The 22,526-nt window shown below is 42.7% G+C and overlaps 2 protein-coding genes and 1 pseudogene across 3 annotated transcripts in view; 1 reads left to right on the forward strand and 2 right to left on the reverse strand.

Annotated features, from left to right (window-relative positions):
* LOC117249140 (uncharacterized) overlaps positions 1–17,879 on the forward strand; it is a 40,430-nt gene extending 22,551 nt beyond the window's left edge. Inside the window, exons 14-19 of the mRNA XM_033614545.2 lie at positions 809–999; positions 4,298–4,449; positions 4,569–4,826; positions 4,940–5,093; positions 8,430–8,562; positions 16,516–17,879. Coding sequence (XP_033470436.2) covers positions 809–999; positions 4,298–4,449; positions 4,569–4,826; positions 4,940–5,093; positions 8,430–8,562; positions 16,516–16,640 — 1,013 coding nt within the window. The 3' untranslated portion in view covers positions 16,641–17,879. The remainder of the gene's footprint in view (positions 1–808; positions 1,000–4,297; positions 4,450–4,568; positions 4,827–4,939; positions 5,094–8,429; positions 8,563–16,515) is intronic.
* Positions 9,830–16,308, reverse strand: LOC144461770 (E3 SUMO-protein ligase ZBED1-like; annotated as a pseudogene).
* A 331-nt stretch (positions 17,880–18,210) lies between the features above and the next one.
* LOC117249638 (NXPE family member 3-like) overlaps positions 18,211–22,526 on the reverse strand; it is a 41,058-nt gene continuing 36,742 nt past the window's right edge. For both annotated transcript variants that reach the window (XM_078165326.1, XM_078165325.1), the window contains exon 7: positions 18,211–22,463. In XM_078165326.1, coding sequence (XP_078021452.1) covers positions 21,910–22,463 — 554 coding nt within the window. In that variant the 3' untranslated portion in view covers positions 18,211–21,909. The remainder of the gene's footprint in view (positions 22,464–22,526) is intronic.

The following is a 22,526-nucleotide window of genomic DNA, read 5'->3' on the forward strand; positions in this document are numbered from 1 at the left end:
TTTTTGATAAATCATAATCAGTAATATGGATATAATGACTAAGTGGGTAAAGGCAAATAGTAGAACAGCTAGAACAGTCTGTTTAAAACCAGGAAAAGATAACATTTATGATATCACAATATCCAAAACCTAAGATCCAGTCTCATATTATGATATTGACATAGTATCCATATATTGCCTAGCCCTATGAAAAAAGCATCAAAATATAGCTTTTATAGAGGGGACGGGCTGGTACCAAAAAAAACCCCAAGGTTTACATAGGGTCTGCTCTCAGAAATGAAATACCTGACCACCACCGCTGGGTCTAAATTTATTTGTTATTTTTCGTGACATTTTATGCCTTTATTTTGACAGTGACAGTCGAGACATGACATGAAATGAGCTAAGATGGCAATGGGGAGTGTCATGTTACAAAGGTCCCCAGCTGGATGTGAACTATTGACTGGTTGGTGCTGTAACCTCTAGGCCACCAGGAAACCCCTTCCTGAAATATCATTGCCATGTTCCAGGTCCCCGGTACACTCCTTAGACTCCTACCTAGCCACCAAGAAACATAGAAGTTGAATTAATTATAAGGATGCTGAAAAGTGTGTTCGACTTTTAGCATCCCAACTTCTCTTCTCCCTAAATACTATAAGCTAGCATCTAGTGGCCACCAGAGGAACTGCATGTTGAGGCCCTTCCCCGTGGCTTTAGCACTCACTTACAATAGCTGTTGCTTTTATAAAACAATGAAAATTTCTACTTCCTTATTATCGGAGTCTGTAACAAGTGTGTTTCTTTGACTCTGACCCTTCTTTTCAAACAGAAAAAGGCCTTTTCAGCCAGTGTCTGGAGAAACTGGTAACTGGTGGAATAGCAAAACCCTACCTGACCTCTCATGTCGGGGGAAAGGTTGACCTGAGGCTGAACGATGGGCGGTGCAGTGTGGATGAAAGTGAGATGTTCTACTACTTCCGCACCTCACGAAAACCCTCTGAGTGTGGAACCAAGAGGAGGGTGAGTCACTGATGTTGCATTACTAACTGATACAGATGGATTCTGTGCAGGCACATGCAGGGCAGCACTTACCACTTAATGTAATGGGAACATAAACATAGACTGGCCGCGCACATGTGAGTCGTCGACGGTGACAAAGTGTGTGTCGGCTTCGTCAAGTGTATCAAGTGCAGCATGATGCTGGTATATGACAGCAAAAAGACGGGGACCTCAACACCTAAGAGGCACGTGACGAAGGCTTGCCATGGAAAGAAAGACGAGAGTCAGCCTTCAGTGTCCATGTTTGTATTCTTAAAAAAAATGTCGGGTTTAAATTGGGCTGAGGCTCATAATTACAGTTAAAGGGACGAGACGAGACGGGACGGGCTCGGACAGAGCATGCACAGGCTCGGGTGGGGCCGGGCTGGATTTTTTTTGGGCCCGATCTAAACTCTAATCCAGAGACATCAGTGCTTAAATCCCACCACCAATGTATTTCGGCATTTTTTATATTTCATATTTTTCCGAGTCATTTCCTGACAATGTTAATTAACCACACTGTTCACCAGATGACTTGTGACCATAGTAGAAACTACAAGTCATTCGTCCAAGCTTGCTTCTGCCTTGTTTGCTGTCTTGGTTCTTGTCTTCTGTCATTCTGTGAGCTCAATGGTCAACTTATCTTGTATTTTTAGAATAATTGTAGCATTGTAGATTTAGTTATCTCTCTGTATAGGTGTGTCTGTTTATCTGTCAGTCTGTCCATCCACCTGGCAGTTTGGCTTTCTAGTTACAGTAGTTAGCTAACTTAGTAGTTGCATAGTTAGCCAGTCTGAATTTATTGCATTAGCTAACAGAGGGTCAGCAGTCAGTTAATGTTAGGCAGTTGGTGAGGGGAACTGCCCATTAGTTCGACATCCCATTGGTTCGACAGCCCATTGTTCCGACCATATTAAACTCATTGTTCCGAAGTCCGTTCTGAAATCATCGTGATGCCCTGTGGTTAAGGTCTGGTTAGGTTTAGGCACAAAAACCACTTGGTTAGGGTCAGGAAAAGATCATGGTGTGGGTTAAAATGAAAAAGAAAGTGACAAACGCATAAGCCGTGAGCCTGCTCCGCCTCAAGCCGGTCACGGCGCACCATACGCCCACCGCGAGCCGTTCAGCACCGCGGACAGTCAGACTAGTGGGATGTCGAACCAATGGGCTGTCGAACCAGTGACATGGACCCGTTGGTGAGCATCTGCCGCCCTTGTCTGTTAGTGTGTCCTGCACTGGTGGCCCTCGTCGGCCCTTGTCAGCTTTATTTCAGCCATTTCAGCATATTGACTCAGCGTCGGCAACTGCGGAGCCCGTCTGTGAATTAAATCAGATTAGGAGTTCAGCTCAGCGCACAAGAATCAAAACAGAAGTCGGGAAAGTAAACAAAGAGCTAAAGTCAAGAGGGAGTGAGACCAAAACAAATTTGTGACAGAAGGTAAGATTATTTTTCTTGAACAGAAATGTTTCATTAGCGTTTGTGTCATTGTTCACTGGTGCACCATAAATATGCTCTGTTTTTTAACATTGGATTGTACTGTTGATATGCTAACTGGCTAACTAGTGTTAAGACAGTCTTGCAGTTGAATGATGAATGCAGACTGCAGCCATTTGCTGGTGTGGAGAGGGTTTTTTTTCCTTCATGCAGGCGCAGAACATACAAGCTGGTTGACGATCAGCTGTAGTCTTTGTAGTGTGTTCATGTGCAACTTTTTGACTGAGACACAGGCGATGTGAGGCAACGCAACAGCTGGCTTTCGTCGCTGCTGGTTCTTTATTGTTGGTTTAGTGTTTCTGGGCCTTAAGAGGTCCAGATGCTGGGCAGTGCACAACTTTTAGCCCAGACATGAAGAACATCTCCATGTAGCAACAAGAGAAAAGTCTTGATAAAGAAATAAAAAGAATCACAGTGCTGTCCAGTCGGTGTCTTTGCTGGGAGCTGAGGCAAGAGCAGATGATTCTTGTGGATGGTACACCTCCACAACATTATATAACTGCATTTCAAACAGCAAACTTTGACTGCAAATCTGCCGTTGCTGTGGCTGCTGTGACTGCTGTGCGGCATTGACAGCAAAGACAAGAGCGAGCGTGTTGTGCAAATTTTTGTCTCAATTGTGGTCTGATTAACAGCAGTTTAGTGTCATCTCACAACTATATTGGGTTGAAGTACCATAATGCACGGCAGTCCACTTAAAATTTGAGTTGTACACATAATTCTCAGCTCCACATACACTTATCACATAGTGTGGTACAGCTGCCAACTCATGCATTGACTGAAAGACTCAGGAAATTACACTGTTCCCTCAGTCTATGCACCCAATCCATCCCATGCAGTGAAAAATACATTTATAACCAATAATGTCAGAGCGAAAAGAGGACACCAACACACACAGACAGAGCAGCACAGCAGCACTGTGAAACACTGCTGTCAAGCCAGCTGTGGCTGACTCACGGTGCAGTGAAGTTAGTTTAGGTTGGATAAAAGAAAGACATTTACTTTGGATCAAGTGGTGTCTTCTCAGTTTCGTCTGATGTTGGCAGGAGGAGGACAGACCTCCAGCCCTCTGTTCAACTGTTTGGGGCTTACTGAGGGATCATGGATGTATTACTCCTCAAATAACACCAAAATTATGTTTTTCAATAGACCTAACTCCATGCTGATTTGACAATATTAGTGAAAGTTAGGATTAAAAATTATACTAAATTGGTCTCATGTAGCACACTTATTTTTTATTACAAATGTGTTAATTTATTTTACATTAATATTTTAACTGAAAATAAGTTTGATTGTTTTTTTATAAATATTTTGATGAAAAATGATTTTTTTTTCAGTAACTTCAAATGTCACAATGGGTTTCATTTATCTTCAGAAACAGCACTGAAAGCTGTTATCAGGAGAAGTTGGTTATTCATGGGTCAATATTTAATAAGTAATATTTATTTGTTAATGTAAATAAATATGTATATAAAAAAGAGGAAAATAAGTCCCCAAAGGTGATTTTAAAAAAAAAAAAAAAAAAAAAGTTTTCATAATAGGTCTGCTAAGAAGCTGCTCAGAATGTCCCAACAGGATCATGTAAACTCTGAAGTAGTTTTACTGCACTTTACTGTAATTTTTTGGTTGGATTTGGCTGCAGCCGTGGCCAAAGTGCAGGTACAGGACAGATGGACCAAATGGTGCATGTACATTGAAGAAAGTATTTCAAGCCCTGTATCTGAATAATGAGGAGCTTAAAAACTGTAAACTATGAGTTTAGCCTAACTGTGTGTGTGTCTCCAGGTAAACAAAACCCACATAGAATATGAAAACACTCTGAGTGTGACCTTGACCAGAGAGCTGACGATCAGCCGAAGGGACCTAAAAGTCGTCTGGAAGTGTGTCTACCCACGACATTATGTTCGCAATGCTCAAGTTGGTGTGGATATGGAGTGGTGAGAAGAACATCCTCATAATTTGTCTCTTTGCCTGGGTAAAAAAAAAGAAAGGAAAAAAAGCACTGTTCATAAATGAAGGACAGAACCATCCAAACAAATCCTTGCTTTTGCTGTAGGATCTCCTCAGTCTCCCTGGTGGAGTTCAACTCTTCACTGCAGCTGGGTCTGACCATGATTCTGTACACTGATGAGTCATACACCTCCAGCTACAGGGATGTCATAAACCTGGGGCTAGAGGACACCCTGTTCCTCCAGGTGGCCCTGCAGACCAACAACTCTTTTGCCTCAGACGTGCTCCTGCAGGTGGACTCATGCTGGGCCACTGAGAGCACCAACCCACAGGACGCGGTGCAGGGTGTTCTTCTTCAGGATGGGTAGGTGAAAACATTCATCCTAAACAATTTGTTTTACAGGATGTAATGCATTTGAGCTGCTTTATTTGTCAAGAATGACACAGATACTGAATGCTATCCTCTCTTGTCCCCAGCTGTGCTGTTGACAGCACGTTCCACTGGCTCTCTGTTAACGGCCTGGAACAGAAAAGCAGATTTTCTATTCAGATGTTCACCATGCCTCAAGGGTTGCCTCTCTACATTCACTGCCTGGCCAATGTTTGTGGACTTGTTGAAGACTGTACAAAGGTAAACTGTGGTGTCGCTTCAAGATTGAGATAGACCTGCCGATTACCTGTTGACATATTTGCAGCTCTTCTACTTACCAGTCAACTCCAGCTGCTGATCTATGCCACTGCACTAGTGTGTAATACTGGTGACGTTCCTCGGCCTATGATGTTGTCCAAAAAGGCCCATGATGATGGCCTTGCTGGCCTCAGGGAGTCTTAAAGAGTTGCTAGTAATGGAACCCGTGGTACACTCCAGAGGTGTAGTGGTTCCTATGTGCATCTAGCTAGCTACAAATGGAATTGCTTTTTTCTTAAGTGGTAGGTACTTAAAAAACATTTCAAACAGAGCTCAAGAAATATCACCAAGTGGGTTGTTTTCTGTGCAGCTTGGTTGTTAATCTATCTTGCTAGCTTTTAGCATGGTAGTATGGCTGCCTCTGCAGTTCAGTGCTTTAGGCCAGAGGGAGGGGGGCTCTACTAAGAGCGTTCCTGATGGACATCACATGCAGCGCTGGCCAGGGAGATATCCGGGGCACGCTAATTATCATTCTGACTGGCCCTGCTGGCGATAGGAGGATGATGGAAGGAAGATGACAGATTGTTTTCAAGGGTAGAACTGCTCGGATTAAATAGAAGAAATTTAAAGCTTGCATAAGTAATGTCAATCTTCAGTGTCAATCTTTATATGCCTCCATGCCAGCAAAAGCTGTGGCTGGAGGCATTATGTTTTCGGTGTGTCCGTCTGTCAGAGCGTACATACATCATCCCATTCCTGTGAATGATGTCTTAAGAATGCTTTGAGCAAATTTCTTAACATTTGGCACGAGCATCTACTTAGACTCAACAATGAACTGATTTAGAATTTGGTGGTCAAAGGTCACTGTGACCTCACAAAGCACGTGTTTGGCCATAACTCAAGAATAAATACAATAATTATGATACAAGTTCAAACAAATGTCTAACAGGATAAATTAAAGTGACATTTTATATCCAAAAAGTCAAAGGTCAACTTCACTGTGACATCGTAACATTCTTAAAAAAACCACTTTTCTGGCAATTGTTAACGTCATAACTTAGAAAAAGAAGGGGAGACATTTGGTCGGATGCTGAACTGTCGACACTGCCCATCTGGAAACTGCACTGCCAGGTTGGAGATGTGTGTGAAGCATCAATATTTTAAAATTTGTAGCTTCTTTACAGCAACATTTGAAGCATTGTCAACTGTCACATATGGGTCTAGACAAACCTGGATGTAAACTGTAACTGCAACTTGACTGGTTTGCAGAGTAACACATCGCGAGGCGGTAATTCTAGTTATTTATCATACAGATCTGTACATGATGTGTTGCTGAAGTAATCTGGTTAATTTATATGTGAAATGACTTTGACAACAGAGTAAATGATAATCATTTCTGTGTTATTCAAAGGCTGTGTGAGAATACTGGACAGTTTAAATAATTGCAGGCTGAACTGGGTAGTTTGCAGTATTGTGGGAAAGTTTACTGTAATGGATTGATTTGGTCTGGTGCAGGGCGGGCTGTGGTATCCGTGGTTACTGTTAGGTTAGGGCAAAGACAGTGATCATCAATTTCAACTTAAGTCAATGATGGTCTTTAGTATCACTTGCCAAATTCCACTTGTACAGTGTGGCTAGGGGTTGGAAAGGAGCCATGATGTTATGATAGCCCATGTAACATCTGCTAATATTGTGCAGAGTACAGTCCAGAGCCCCAGCAGGCTTAGGGGAAGGTCAACTGATTACATAGCCTATCCATAAGGAAAACAAGTCCACTGGAGCTCACAGTACAAATCAGTTTGGGAGTTAATTTTAAGTGATTCAGTTTTCCACGCTGCACTGCTGCACCAGATCTTAGGTTTCCACTTACTGCCAAATTCCTCTTTAACCCCTGTGCATATATACAGCCATAAGGTATACCCACCTCTGGGCAGGGAAATCTACCACATACCTACCTAAAACAAACACAGATATGCATCAGTGTAAATCTTGCCATGTTAAAAACTGCAGGTGATCATGTTGCAGTCTTTCACATTGTTTGTGGCATTAATTGCAACTGGAAGACTTTTGTTCCCTGACTTGAGGCTTTAAGGCAGTGCCATCAGTCAGGCAGCAGTAAGTACCCCTATAGCACCAAGGCTGCAGGGATGCGTTGTCTTAAGGAAAAACTGTGTAAAAAAAATAAATAAAAATGTGATCCCATCAGCCCCTTTAACTTGTGCACTGTGATTCAGTCCTTTTTGTAATCTTACATCATTAGCTTCTGCTTTGTAACAGTCCATGTTTCTGGATGGTTCTGGTTGTCAGTGGTTTAAGGTTGTGGAATGATTTAACTGTCCACACATATTGACCTAAATAAGATGGCCGTATGATTGCACCTCCCAAACACAGGCAGCAGTGATCCACAGCAGGACTGGGCCAGCACCTCACAATCCCACCGACACACCAGTCCTTACCTACCGCATAGCACACTACTTCTTTCCTTTCTCACCAGAGCTCTCTGCTCTGTTGGAATTGGCATATAGAAAGAATCACCTGGTTTAATGGCGCTGTCTAGGATTAGTCAAGTTTCGGTGAATCAAAGGATAATACAGTTCAGCTTTATCATTGTCCAGGTTTCCAGTTGGTTCTGGTAATCCATGGCTTCTGCTTGTGGAATGATTTAACTGTCCACAAATCTCCAACAAGACAGCTGCATGGTTGCTCCAGAGTACTCTGGTTGAATGGCACCATCCATTTAGCCAAGTTTTGGTGAATTAAAGGCTATCACAGTTCCTCACATCCTGTTGGAAACTGATGTGGCACTGATGTCGTCCAGTTGATTTTCTAAAAACCTGTACACTGACTAGCACGGTGCTAGTTAAGCTTGTACCCATTTCCTCACCAGCTTTCCTTGATGTGTACATTTCTGTAAATCGAAAGGATTAGAGTTTACAGACTGGTGAATTGATTTTGTCATCCTGATGATTAATTCGCAGTCACATGCCATTACTGTCCAACACCAGCCACAAAAAGCAACAACACGTGCAAAATAAACAAGAGCCCAAATTTAGCAGAGCTGACAGAGAGACAGCTGGAAGCATCCGCATCTATAGAACAAATACCCCTTGTCACACCATGTTATATATATGTTGGCGTGTCTACTACTACACTATGCATTTTTTAGTAGTAACATTTTACTGTTGTAGTTGGTTAAGGTGGAGCTATTTATCTATTTCAGATACAGTGGGTTCGTGTTGGGTAACTACAACCGTGCATCATATTCAAAAAACTGAATGTGAAATCTTAATGTCTAAGTAAAGCTGTGAAAATGAGTAGCTTTGCCTAATTTTCTAATAGAATTGCAGCAGCCAGCAGCGCACCAAGAGGTCATTGAGCCACATGGACCGAGAGGGGAAACGAGCTGCCGTTGTGTCTGCTGGACCTCTGATGGTAAACAAGAGGATGACGACAGGAGTCCCACCATCTCAGTGTGAGTTTGTCGAGGACGCTGAGCAGAGTCTCAGTCCACACTACTGAATTTATGCACACTATTACATGATCATCAGGCTTGGGCGGTATCTTTTTTTCATACCTTTTATACCTACCTGGAATTTCACCACTGTATTTAGGTTAATTAAAATGATTGACCTGATGTGTATGTATAATATAAACCTTGAAAAATTTCTCACACACTTTGGTTAAAACTAGGGCTGGGCGATATGGCTTAAAAATAAAATCTCTGATTTTTTTTTTTCACAACAAACCCGATTTACGATTTTAATCGATTTTTTTTTTTTTCCTTCTTAAATCACACTACAAATGACAAAGAAATTATTAAAAACAAGTTTTGCTTTTATTTTGTTTTGATTTTCCCTTCTGGCATTTGCACAAAATTTCCCATTAGGGCTAAAGTACAATAAAACACAAGTCTTGAAACAAGCTTGTAAACAAGATGGCAGGCCCTGCCATTTTAAACAACAGCAAAAATTCAACTTTTTTTTTTTAAAGATTATTTTTTGTGGGCTTTTGCCTTTTAATGGATAGGACAGTGTGTGAAATGGGGAGACACAGAGAGAGAGAGAGAGAGAGAGAGAGAGAGAGAGAGAGAGAGAGAGAGAGAGAGTGGGGACTGACACGCAGCAAAGGGTCGCGGGCCGGACTCGAAACCGCGACCGCTGCATCGAGGCAATGCCTCTGTACATGGGGCGCCAACACTATCCTCCACGCTACCGACGCCCCAGCAAAAATTCAACTTTTCAGCAAGCTTTCTACTGGCTTCAAACAATGTCAAAACTTCCAGGGACCTAATCTCCCAGTTTTGAAAATATAACTAAGAAAACGTTCACTTCTTTGACAGTGATACAGCGCACCTTCAAACTAACGTAAAAGTGCTTCCTCTTGGAAAAAATTAGTCCCTTTCTGATCAAACACTTTTTGAAAACATTAACATTTAACATGTCAGATTGTATGTCATTACAAAAATAGATAATTTCCCCCATTGGTATTGACATAGTGCAAACAAAACCTTCATTAAAGTTCACATGTGCATATAAATAGAAGGTGCCTCTTGTATACAAAGATTATTCTGTATCCCTATTTTGAATCCCTGAATATGTAAATAAAATCATCAAACATCTGCATGCATTGCATAGTCAACATCAGATTTTAGAAGATATACAGGACATGAGGTGCTTGCCATGTTGTCTTTAGTTTTTTTTTTTCTTTTTACAAATTTTTGGCAAGGAAAACAAGCCTGTCTGCTACCTCTGGCTTGAGGCATGCCCTGTTGCAAGTAACAATGCCACCCCCCACACTAAAAACCCTCTCTGACGGGGCACTTGTAGCAGGGACAGAAAGGTATTTCTTGGCCAGATTACTGAGCCTTGGGAAGTTTGGTTCATGGCGCTTCCACCACTCAAGTGGATCAGTGTCTGGGTCTGCCTCAGGGGTCAGCAGGTAGGTTGCCAGCTCAGTCTCTATTTTACCTGCCTCTGACTGGTGGGGAGATGGCACCGGCATACTCTTCTTGAAGAAGGAAGCTAAAGTAATTTTCATATTGGGTGGAGGCTGGCTTCTTGGCGCACCTGCACAGCTGGACCAGGCTGCTGTGGTGTACTTTTTTCAGCAGGCAGAGACAACGGCTTAGCGACTGCTCTGTTTTTTTTACTTGTTCCACCTTTCCTGGGTCAATGTAGGCTGTTCGGAACCTGGGGTCCATCAGTGAGGACATGTCTAAGAGTTCATCCATCACAGGGTTGCTGTATTTGTTCTTGAGGTACAGCAGAATGTTTTTTTTAATAGTTTTAGTGAGCTCAGTATCTTCTTCCTCTGGCTGTAGGAGACTGGTTTTGAACAAATGGAGCAACGGTTTAATGTAGGAAACGCTAACATAACCCTCCCCGGACAGGGCGTCAGTAAAGTCTTGGAGTGGTTTGACAGCTTTATTTACTGACTCTAAAACCTCAATGTCTTGCCATGTGGGCACGAGATGCCGACTTTTCTTGTCTGAGCCCAGGACACGAGCTATCGCCTTCTCCTGTTCCAGAAATCTCTCTATCATTTTCTGTCATGAACCCCATCTGGTAGGGGACTCCGTTATTAGCTGATGAGAGGGTAGACCAAGCTCAGCCTGTACTTCACCCATCTCTCTTCTTTTTTTCCAGCTATAGGAAAAGGCAGCAACAGCCTTTTTACAAACCCCAGCGGCACATTCGATCCGTGGGTCCTCCACCATTCTCTGTATAATAAAGAAAGAAAGAAAAAAGAAACGAAACAATTTTTACTGTGGCATGCAATACTGTAAAAAAGGCCAAGAGATTGTGAATAGAGCTGTATGATACACTGCTATGACATCATAGCCCTAGAGAATTCTGGTTTCTGGAGTTCTGGAGTTTTTTTTCCATGGAGAAGTTATGCAAGCCTCATGGACGGAGTGCGAGCTGCTTGACTAACCTGTGTGGACTTTATTTGTGTAGATGTGCATCCATGATAATGTAAGTGCTGAAGAATTATTATTCTTTATAATTTGGCTGGTGAAATGTGCTTTGTTTTACTGTTTCATATCTGCATTAGGCACTTGTATGCTACATTTCCCTTTACTAATCCATGCGGTCTGAGGAGATTTAAATGCAGACAATATTACCAAATTCTCCCAGAATTTCCTTTGTATAACCATAGAAATGATTATTAGTCTGTATAGTTGTATATTGTGTGGTGTTTTCATTGCTAGTTTGACTAATGTAAGACGTTAATTGTTTAATTGAAAGGGAGGTAATTTAAAGTCTGTAGCAGCATTTGACCACTTGAGGGCAGTGTGTACCCATGTAACAGGCCCAGAGGCAGTGCAAAGTGGACTGAACATTTGTCAGATATGCAGTAGTACAACTAGCTGCCTATTGTGTTTAATTATTACACTGATGTTTTCTGTTTAATGATGGCAGCGTCTGTAATGTTTAAGTAGCAGTTCTTAGAAGGGCGGAGCATCTCAGGAAAAAGAGGAGGAAGAAGGAATATGCTAGGACAGGTTTTTTCAGGGACCCTTTTAAGTTTGTTAAAGGATTGTTCAGCCAGGAAAAGGGAGGGCAGCTTAAAGCAGAAAGGTTAGAGGTTGAAGAATATTTGAGAAACACGTATTCAGATTTGGAGAAGAATAGGATAGTAGGTTTCCCACCTGATATCCCTCCATTAGGAGGGATAGAGCATGAGATGGATGTCAGGCCACCTAGGTGGAAGGAAGTTCAGGAGGTGGTCAGGCGTGCAAAGGCTTCTTCGGCCCCAGGGCCTAATGGAGTCCCCTACCGGGTTTATAAAAGTGCGCCTGATACCCTTAAATTTTTGTGGAAACAGCTAAGAATAGTTTGGGAAAAACAAATTATACCAAGAGCATGGCGTAGGGCAGGGGGTGTCCTCATTCCTAAGGAGAAGGAGTCTGTGGACCTTAGCCAGTTCCGGATGATTTCTCTCTTGAATGTGGAGGGGAAGATTTTCTTTAGTGTAGTAGCGCAGAGACTAGCTAGCTACTTAGAAAGGAATAGCTTAATAGATACCATGGTGCAGAAGGCAGGAATACCAGGTTTTTCAGGGTGTTTAGAGCATACTAGCATGATCTGGCACCAGATTCAGGCAGCGAAGATTAACAAAAGGGACCTACATGTAATATTTTTAGATCTTGCAAATGCGTTTGGTTCAGTACCGCACAGCCTCATTTGGAGTGCGTTTGACTACTTCAGAGTGCCACAGGTAGTTGTTGACTTAGTGAAAGCATATTTTCAGGATATTAGGTTGTGTCTAAGTACAGCAGGTTTCACAACAGGTTGGCAGAGGCTAGAAATAGGCATCATGGCAGGGTGTACAATTTCTCCATTAGCATTTACTATGGCAATGGAAGTAATCATCAGGGCTTCTAAGTGGGTGGTAGGTGGGGAGAGACGGCAGAATGGGTTGCATCTTCCACCAGTTAGGGCTTATATGGATGACATGACACTGGTGACCACAACAATGTACAAAGAGGCTACTAGAGAAGGTAAATAAGAACCTCAAGTGGGCCAGCATGAAAATCAAGCCTAGTAAATCTAGAAGCATCTCGATATGTAGAGGGAAGTTAAGTGATAGGAAGTTTGTCATAGATGATGAGGACATCCCAACAATTAGGGAAAAGTCAGTAAAGAGCTTAGGTAGGTGCTACAATGTAGAGTTGAATGATAAGGAACAGGTGGTGAAATTTAGAAAAGATGTGGCTGAAGGATTGGATAGAATAGATAAATCAGAACTTCCAGGAAAGTTGAAGTTGTGGTGTTTGCAATTTGGGCTATATCCTAGGTTAATGTGGCCATTGTCAGTTTATGAAATTCCAATATCTGTTGTGGAGAGAATGGAAAGGTCGGTTAGCTCCTACATTAGGAAGTGGTTGGGCGCTCCTAGGTGCCTAAGTAGTGTTGCATTGTATGGAAAAGGGATACTTCAGCTGCCAGTATCTAGTTTAACAGAGGAATTTAAATGTACCAAGGTCAGGACAGAGCTCTTGTTATCTGGGAGTAAGGACGTGGTAGTTAGGAGTGTGGTTCCAAATCCAACCAAGGGGAGGAAGTGGAACCCAAGATCGGCAGTTCAGGAGGCAGAGGCAGCTCTTAGACATGCAGAGATTGTAGGTAATGTTCAGTTTGGCCGGGGAGGCCTGGGGCTTGGCTCAGGTAAACCGGTATGGAATACAGCAGGCCTCAAAGATAAAAGAAAGCTGGTTGTAGAACAGATACGCAGACAGGAAGAGATAGTAAGGGGTGCAAAGGTAGTGGCCCAGGCTAAACAGGGACAGTGGTTGAATTGGGAAAGTGTAGAGAAGAGGAAGCTTAGTTGGAGGGCCCTGTGGAGTATGGAGGAGAATCGTATTAGATTCCTGGTAGGGGCTACATACGATGTGTTACCAACCCCCCAGAACCTAAAACTGTGGGTAAATGAGGACCCATCATGCCCATTGTGTTCACGTACCGCAACTTTAAAGCATATTTTGTCAGGCTGTAAAGTTAGCTTGTCACAAGGCCGATATACATGGCGACATAATCAGGTGTTGAAATGTTTAGCTGCAGGCATCGAAGGGAAACGAAGACAGGTGAATTCAGAAGGTGTTAAGGATAGGGGCTTAGTAATTCAGTTTGTCCGTGAGGGAGAGAAATACAGAAGGGATAAGTTAGTGAGGAGGCAAGGGTGTGGCCGCCTAGAAGGTGCTTGTGATTGGGAAATGCACGTAGATTTAGGGGGAAAGCTTGTTGTTCCTCAGGAAATAGTCTGTACCAGGCAGAGGCCTGACTTAGTGTTGTGGTCAGTGAGTCAACAGATAGTTTATTTCATTGAGCTGACAGTTCCTTGGGAAGACTCAGTGGAAGAAGCCTATGAAAGAAAAAAGCTTAGATATGCAGACTTAGGAGCAGAAGCTGAGCAGCGAGGATGGAAGACTAGGATTTGTCCAGTGGAAGTGGGGTGTAGGGGATTCATAGCAAGATCAACTGTCTCACTCCTGGGGGAACTCGGAGTGCGGGGACAGAATTTGAGGAAGACAGTGAGGGAAATGTCAGATGAAGCAATTAAATGCAGCCAGTTTATCTATTACAGAAGAAATAATGTCAGCTGGGGGCCAGCAGGGGGAACTACTAAGCAGGGCACATAACTCCTTGAGATCAGGTGGAGAGATCCACTTCCTGTCAGGAGAAATCCAGGAAGAGGAAGTATTTAAGTGTGGGAGTGGCCTATTGGAATCCATTTTGTTTGAGGCCATGCGGCAAGGTGAGTGTGCTTGCTGATCCTGTAAGTCCAGTTAGCTCCTTTAACTTTAGCTTATATTGTAGTTATGCTATGCAGTGTGTGAAATAGAGTATGGTGAATGTGACAGGAAAGCTAGTATCAGCATTGCTTCTGCCTGGAGCTCGCATGTATGGAGCCTGGGTTTGGTTGAAGATGGCAGTGCTGTTTGGGCTGAGAAAGCCATGTGTAAGTAAGAAGGAAATCCAGGAAGAGGAAGGTTATTTAAGTGTGGGAGTGGCCTATTTGAATCCATTTTGTTTGAGACCATGCTGCAAAGTGAGTGTGTTTGCTGATCCTGTGAGTTCATTTATCTCCTTTAACTTTAGCTTACATTGTAGTTATGCTATGTAGCGTGTGAAATAGAGTATGGTGAATGTGCTAGTAAAGGTAGTATCAGCATTGCTTCTGCCTGGAGCTCGCATAAACGGAGCCTGGGCTTGGTTGAAGGTGGCAGTGCTGTTTGGGCTGAGATCACTGTCCAGCCTCCTGGAGGTGTCATTGTTGTGAGGGCTCGTCCTGGGGAGGTAGACTGTACAGCCTAACCCGGCGGGGGAGTGTGATAGCCTAACAAGGCTTCCTTCCCTGGGTCTACCTCCTCTGTGGTAGTATAGGTAAGGTAAAGGAGGTTGTTCGGTTAGTGTGGGGAGCAGTGAGACCTGGCATTAGGGGAGTGTCTCTGGGACGCCAGAGATCACTGTCTAGCCTCCTGGAGGTGTCGTGGGACTAACTAGACGAAACACCGGTGAAAGGAGGTTCCCACCCGATGACCCCAAAGACATGTTAGTTATCACTGCTCATGGGTCTGTATAGTTAAGCCTTGCCATAATAGCTTATCGTAGGGCTTAGGAGGATTATTCACTGAGTGCTGATCCCTTTTTTTTTTATTAGAGCACAAACTTCTTGTGTTTATTTGAAAAGTTGTTGATATAAAGGTTAGGTGACTGATAATGTAATACCTCATTACATCACTGGGAATTTATTACATTTGCGTGTCGACCATTTTTTCCACATCACTTGAATGCATCATTGCCCATTAGACTCGTACCTATAGCGTTGTGCAGTCTATGTCCAAAGCATTGGAGGTTGGGCCACTCATTGTCTTTGAGAGCTTTGATTATGTTGGTGCCACTGTCTGTGGTCATACAGATGAGTCAGTCTTCAGTAAGTTTCCAGGAGCTCAGAGCATCCTTTAGCCCCTGGGCAATTATCTCACCTTTGCAGTCGTCTGGGAAATAAGCCGTTTGGAGGCAGACACTTCGCAGATCCCAGTTGTTGGTGATAAAATGCACAGTTAAACTCATATAGGGCTGCTTTGTACGGCTGGACCATAGGTCTGTTGTGGTGGAGTAAAATGACACCTCCAGCTCTCTAGCGATCCTTTCCCGTGTGCAGTTGTACAGGTGAGGCAAGGCAACTCGGGCAAAATACTTGCGGCTTGGTAGCACATACCTGGGGTTGTAAGTTTTTAGCATGTGGATAAACCCCGGGGTTTCCACTGTGTAAATGGTAACCATGTCCTTAGCAATATGCAACGCGACTGCATCAGTAATGGCTTTCCACTGGGTCCCGTCCTTATCATATGCGATACATAGTCAAAATGAATCCACTAATTTAGTCTGTTTTTTAGCAGGTGTTTGTGGGCTGCCACTGCGGTCTTGTGCAGCTCGCAGAGAACAACATTCCTCCCACTCAGCTGCGTGCCTCTGCTTGAGGTGCTGGAATAAATTTGTTGTACTGCTACCCTTTGATTGCAACAGCTTTCAGACAAATTTTGCAGTAGGTCGTGGTTTGTTCGATGTTGGACACCTTAAAACCAAACCAGTTCCAAATAACCGACGACACCGGGCCTTTTTTGGGGACAAACTCTTCCCGGCTTGCTGCCATGTTGTGTACTGCGTATCTGTGGAGAGGCGGGGGGAGGGGGTCAGCGCACTCTGACCGACGGGAGCCCAAGGGGAGTGCTGGCGGTGGAAGTTCAAGAAAAAAGCCGATTTTCATTAAAATAAATCGATAAAATCAATTTATCGCCCAGCCCTAGTTGAAACTGTGTTTTAGTTTATTGTAAGTGTGACGTAAAGTTAAGTGTGAGGCATATATGTGCAGTCTGAATACCGAGTTAATGACATTACTTGTGTCCATCTCTTCACAGGGGCAGAGCACATGACAATGATCTCCATTGTGGCGGGATCAATAGGCTTTTTGGGAGTAACTGTGCTCTCAGTGAGCGCAACCAAAGCAATCATGACTTACTATGAGCGACTACAGCTGCAATAAAGTGTTTGGAACACAATCTGTGAGTGTGGTATGTTAATGGTGAAGACAGCTCACTGTAATAAGGCAGAAATATCTTTATAAAATGACAGATATGAAGCCTTCCATAATTTTCATGAAACTTGTTACACTGTCAATTTTCTCAAAGTGGATGCAGTAGGGGGACTACACCAGGACGGTATAGGCGAAACAGGCTGGCAGCAGGTTGGATTAGCCTGACTGGCTAGCGTGTGTTATGTCTGCCAGAGGTTCTGACTCAAGTCCTATGGCCTAGTCAGTTGTTGCTCAGATTTCCTGGCTTGACCCCCTTTCTGAATTGGAATGATACTGGCGTGTGGATGATCATGAGTTCTAATGCCCATCTTTACGCCGATGATACAGTTCTGTACTGCACCTCTAACACTGCACACTCAGCCATTGAAATCCTCCAGCAAGCCTTCGACAAACTACAACATTCACTTTTCAATCTGAAATTAGTTCTTAATGCAGACAAGACCAAATACATGATATTCTCAAGAGCCAGAAATATTACAGATGACAGTTTACACATCACCACTTTTACAGGACATAGTATTGAAAGGGTTTCAGAATATAAGTATCTGGGCATCTGGTTGGATCAGAAACTAACATTTAAATTCCATACTGCCATACTGGCAAATAAACTAAAACACAAAATCGGATACTTATATAGACACAAATTAAATTTCCCCTTACTTTGTAGGAAACAGATCATTGAGGCTGTATTTTTATCAGTTCTGGATTATGGTGATGTTATCTATAGACATGCTTCTGCCTCCACTCTCATTCATTGGACTCAATTTATCACTGCACTCAGATTCATCACCGGTTCCAGTTACTTCGCCCATAATTGTGTCTTATATGATAAGGTGGGATGGGCACCTTTATCTGTGCAAAGAGATATGCACTGGCTACTTTTCATTCATAAAGTTTTGAACGGCAGCATGCCACCATACCTCAACACTTTATTGAACTGGTCGCATAGTAATTATTCTACACGTTCAACTGATTGCTTAATGCTTGATGCTCCCCGCACTAAATTGACTGAATTTGGTAAAACTGCTTTTAGTTCTTCTGCAGCATCTTCCTGAAACATCTTGCAGCGTACACTCAAACTCAACACAATGGTTACTATAGGCCAGTTTAAAACTATGATTACCAACTACTGTACTTTTGAATGTAACTGTTTTTAAAGGTGTTCGGTCTGTTGTTATTTGCTCGTTCTTTGTGATTTTTAATTGTTTGTTGTGCTCTCGACATCATTGTAAATGAGGGCTCGCCCTCAATGATTTCTCGAGATTTAAATAAAGGTTAAATGAAATGAATAAAAACATGTTTCTATGCAACTCTTACCTTGTTTAATTGTGTTTGGTCTCTTGGGTACGAGCTAATTTAGGGGATTGTAACAGTGTGACATGACAGAGGGTTGGGCAATTTCACATTTAGTCCTTTTTAAATGAACCGAACTCAGTCCTCTTTAAGTTGACCAAAAAGTGGACCAACAGAAAGGGAACTTCTTGCCTCAATCCTCTTTCTGTTCACACTTGTAGGGGAAATACCTCTTTGAGAATATTTGCACTCGTAATAAATTTTGGGGCACCACCCTCCTAATGAGGGAAGCGACTAATCAAATTCGTAACTCCGTAAGTCACTTATTAATTCGTCAGTACGCTTATTAATAATGAATCAATCTCAATATCTGGGTTATGAATTCTCGATACAGTGATCTCAGCTCCTGTCCAAAAGTTATATACACAGACAACGACTTGGCGATAAATGAAGATTTATTTAAGCTAAATAGGTAACAACTGAATAAATGAATAGCAAATGATGATTATATGACACAACATAAAATCAACAGTATATAAATGGAATGAAATGAGAAGTAACACGAGTTATTTAGTTTGCCGATAGTGGGACAGAGTATGTTAAGATATATTATAAATGGGGAACGCAGGAATGCGCAAAACCATTCATGTGGGCCTAATGAAACCTAAATTAAAATCAGGATAATTAACTAAGCCTCCTGCTCGACCTCACTCTTGACCGCACAGTGGTGCACTCAAGTTATGGAAGTTCTTTCCTACTTTTTAGCAGCGGGGATCAAAGGCGAAGCTCCTCTTGGGGCCCCGGACTGTTGCTTCGCAGCTCCTGGTCTTTGCAGAATGGAATGGAACAGGCTGTCTCATGGCAGGGTGGGAGCAGTTGAGTCTGTCATGTCTTGTGGGTACTAGGGCTGTCCCGAATACCATTTTCTAACATTCGGACCTTCGGCAGAATTTATAACGAATATTTGAGTATTCGTTCACGGGGCTGTGTGTACAGCCTTTATAGACTCAGCTGAGTAGTGATGCGCGGGTCGACCCATAACCCACGGGACCCGTAAATGGACCTGCGGGTCGGGCAGCAGTGATCGTCTCTTAAATCAGTCTGTAAATTATATTTTGACATTATTGGCAATACTGTCATGGCATCCGAAGGTACTGATGCGTTGAGCAGGTGACAGTCCGTGGCCATTTTCAAAACACACTTGTGTCACGCACTCCAAAAGAAACTTGTTGAAACTTTAAACAATAATTTATTGTACAAAACGGGAGAAACAAACGTTGACAAAAACGGTTCCATAATTCATATTAAATTCAAAAGATAACGAAAAAACAGCTATAAGTTAGAGGGAATAGTGATAAAGTGGTAAAACTTGGCACTGATCCACAGCCTCAGACGATGCGCTCAAGCGTGCCGTGCGCACAAGCTCAGTTGGTAGGCTATACTTCATTTTCACATTTTTAACAATGCAATTTAAAAGTTTTGATTTTTATTGATAACCTACATTTACCAACAACAGAGACTACATTTGCACCAAAAAGAATGAAAAAAAAAAAGTAAATTAAAAAAAAACGAATATCGAATTTTCATAACGAATACCTACCCATAGAAACGAATATCTGAATATTTGGGTACAGCCCTAGTGGGTACCGCAGGTTGGTTGTTTTATGCTCCAGAAAGCTTTTGGGCTTGGCACAAGGACCACTGTGGTAAGTGGCTGGCAGCCGCTGGTTCCGATGAATCTGGGGTGAAGAGGTTGGTCGGCAGGTGCTGGTCTACTTCGTTCTGATTACTCGCTTATAATAATGGTGAAAACAATATCGTTGGCCGTTCGATATTGTTGTCATTTATTATTAATGTGCAAAAAATGTTGAAAACACTGGAGATAAAAGAAAACTGGATCAACAAAATTTAAAAGTTAAAGGGTTAACAGTTGAAATTGAAATTGAATTCTGCAACTTATCGATCTTTTGTTTTACAGGGTTAAAGTAAAGTATCATTCAGATAAAAACATGATTATGCACATGTATAAGTTAGGACATGGTAAACGACCAACAAAGAGGAACAAAAAGAATAATCTCTCTTCCAACATACATTTCAATTTTATCACACAGAAGCATTTGGTAAGAGAGGGGATGGCGTGGCCCCCTGGGGTCACAGGAAGGGATAGGATGTTGTGAAAAAGGGAGGCATTGTCTTATCCTAGCAGGGCTGTTAATCAAGGTGTTGCCTCAGGGCGGAGGAGGGGACCCTTTTATAAGTTAATGACTTACAAAGCATTTGAAGCACCTCAAATGAACTCTCTAACCCCATTTCAGTGCCAGGACGTCTGGAGGACGCATCCCCCCTGACTGGAGTAAGCTCGGGGGCAGAGTAATAAACATTTGACCCTGCTTGTGGATTTCTCATGGTCTTATTTACTGGTAGACCAGAAAATGGAAAGTTGAGGAAGGGTATGCTCCTACACATTGTAGCCTATATATAATATATATTGACGCAGTTTTGTTTTTACTTTGATGTGGCACTGCAGTGCAGTTATGAACTTAAAATTGGAGGAAAACCTTAGCATTTGTGTGAGTTGTGGACAGTTGCTGTTTGATCTTTTCCTCGTTCCATAGTGCAGTTGTTTCATCATCAGACCAAAGTACTCATCGTCCACTGGTCGTGCCGTCGTTACCTGTGGCCATGGTTCCATTGTGTTTATTATGCTTCCCACTGAAATAGCGTGTGATGTGTCTACAGCATGTTTGGAGGGCTACAATACAATAGCAAAAGGCAAAGTGGGCCTGGAGTGCTTTGTGTTCACAAGGCACAGGTTAAGTGAACGGCGCTGCAGACTTGAAGCGGATCGAACTCAGACCACCTCGCGAGGTGGTCTGAGTTCAGTTCGCTTCAGAGGGGTCTGAGTTCTCTTGGAGTGTTAACATTTGCGCAAAAAATGCTGAGTCACCGCTCTGAGTCCGCTTAGAGGGCTGAAAAGAACCAAGTGTGAAAACACCCTAAGGGTGGTTTCACATATAGTCCTTTTAAATAAAACTGAACTCAGTCCTCTTAAAGCGCACCAAAAAGTGGACCAACAGAAAAGGGACTGAGTCCTTCTGTTCACACTATAGCCTATATATTGATGTAGTTTTGTTTTTACTTTGATGTGGCACTGCAGTGCAGTTATGAAGCCCCTCACTTTCAGATCAACTTTCAACTGGAGGAAAACCTTAGCATTTCTGCATAACAGGCCAAGGTGTTTTAGTCAGGTTTTTTTAGGCATTCCAGTGCAATAGCATGTGATCCAGAGGGCTAAATACAATGGCAAAGACCAAAGTAAACCTGGAGTGCTTTGTGTTCATAATGCACAGGCTAAGCGAACGGCACCACGGACTTGAAGCGAACCTTACTCACTTACTCGCAAACAAGTCTGAGTCACTGCTCTGAGTCCCCTCAGAGGGCTGAAAAGGGACAAGTGTGAAAACACCCTTACTGCATACACATTGGATTCAACTTCGCTGAATGTGCAAAACATCAAGGACTCTTTTTGGAGAATCTAGGTAAAAGCCATTAAACCTCACTGAATCCCCGTAATTAATCTTTTTAGATCACAGTGGAAGAGACAGAGATAAAGTGAAGAAGTAATATATACAGTATAAGCAAAACCCTGTCTATTATAAAAATAGTATATCATATCACATAATCAATGAGAGTCCACCCACTGTCTTCACAAATTCATATCTCTTGAGGGAGACTGTCATAAATATGCAGCTGTTTCGGTAAAGTTAGATCTGATATTACCACTTTGACTACTATAAATTATTATAAAATTGCTCAACATTTAAAACTGGACTACAGACAACAGAGAGATACCATGTAAACTGAGCAACACCCCCCCCACACACACACACACACACACCCCACCACCCCCAAATCACATGCACATCTAGCTGCTCTTTGCAGGGCATATATAGGACAAGATAACGTTCATCATATTCTTAATAATGGCAGGTGGTGGGTGGAGTATGTGTGGCAGATAGTGGGCCAGGACCATCTCCCAGGCATCAATCAGATGAACATTCAGTCCTTTGAACATGAGTCTGAGCACCTTGTTGAACCGCAGTGAGTACCAGTCACTTTTGCTTAGCGACGAATAAACCGTCAAATCTTGGGGGTTCCCAATCCGGATGATGACCACTGTGCCGGGAGCCCTGTCCAGCAGCTGCACCACCGCCCTGCGGATGCTCTGCAGCCTCCGGATGTAGAGCTCCATGGGATAAGGGCCAAAGTGAGCCCAGACACAAAAAAGTACAACAGTATTGGTGCCTCCAATTAAACCATCTATTTCATTTGCAATGTGACGAAGCTCCCTGGTTGGGACAGTGACAATACGGATAGGAGGACCATGGAAGCGGTATGTTACCCTGATATTGTTTGCATAGTCTAAGGCCATGTAAGGTCCAGCTCTCTTCGGACTGTGCAGGTCAAACTCCTTAAGATCTATAAGTACGACAGAGGAACAGATTAGTGTGAACAGTGTGAACAAAATCAAATTGTTGCCAG

Source organism: Epinephelus lanceolatus, chromosome 23 (assembly GCF_041903045.1).
Source record: "Epinephelus lanceolatus isolate andai-2023 chromosome 23, ASM4190304v1, whole genome shotgun sequence".
Lineage (NCBI taxonomy): Eukaryota > Metazoa > Chordata > Actinopteri > Perciformes > Serranidae > Epinephelus > Epinephelus lanceolatus.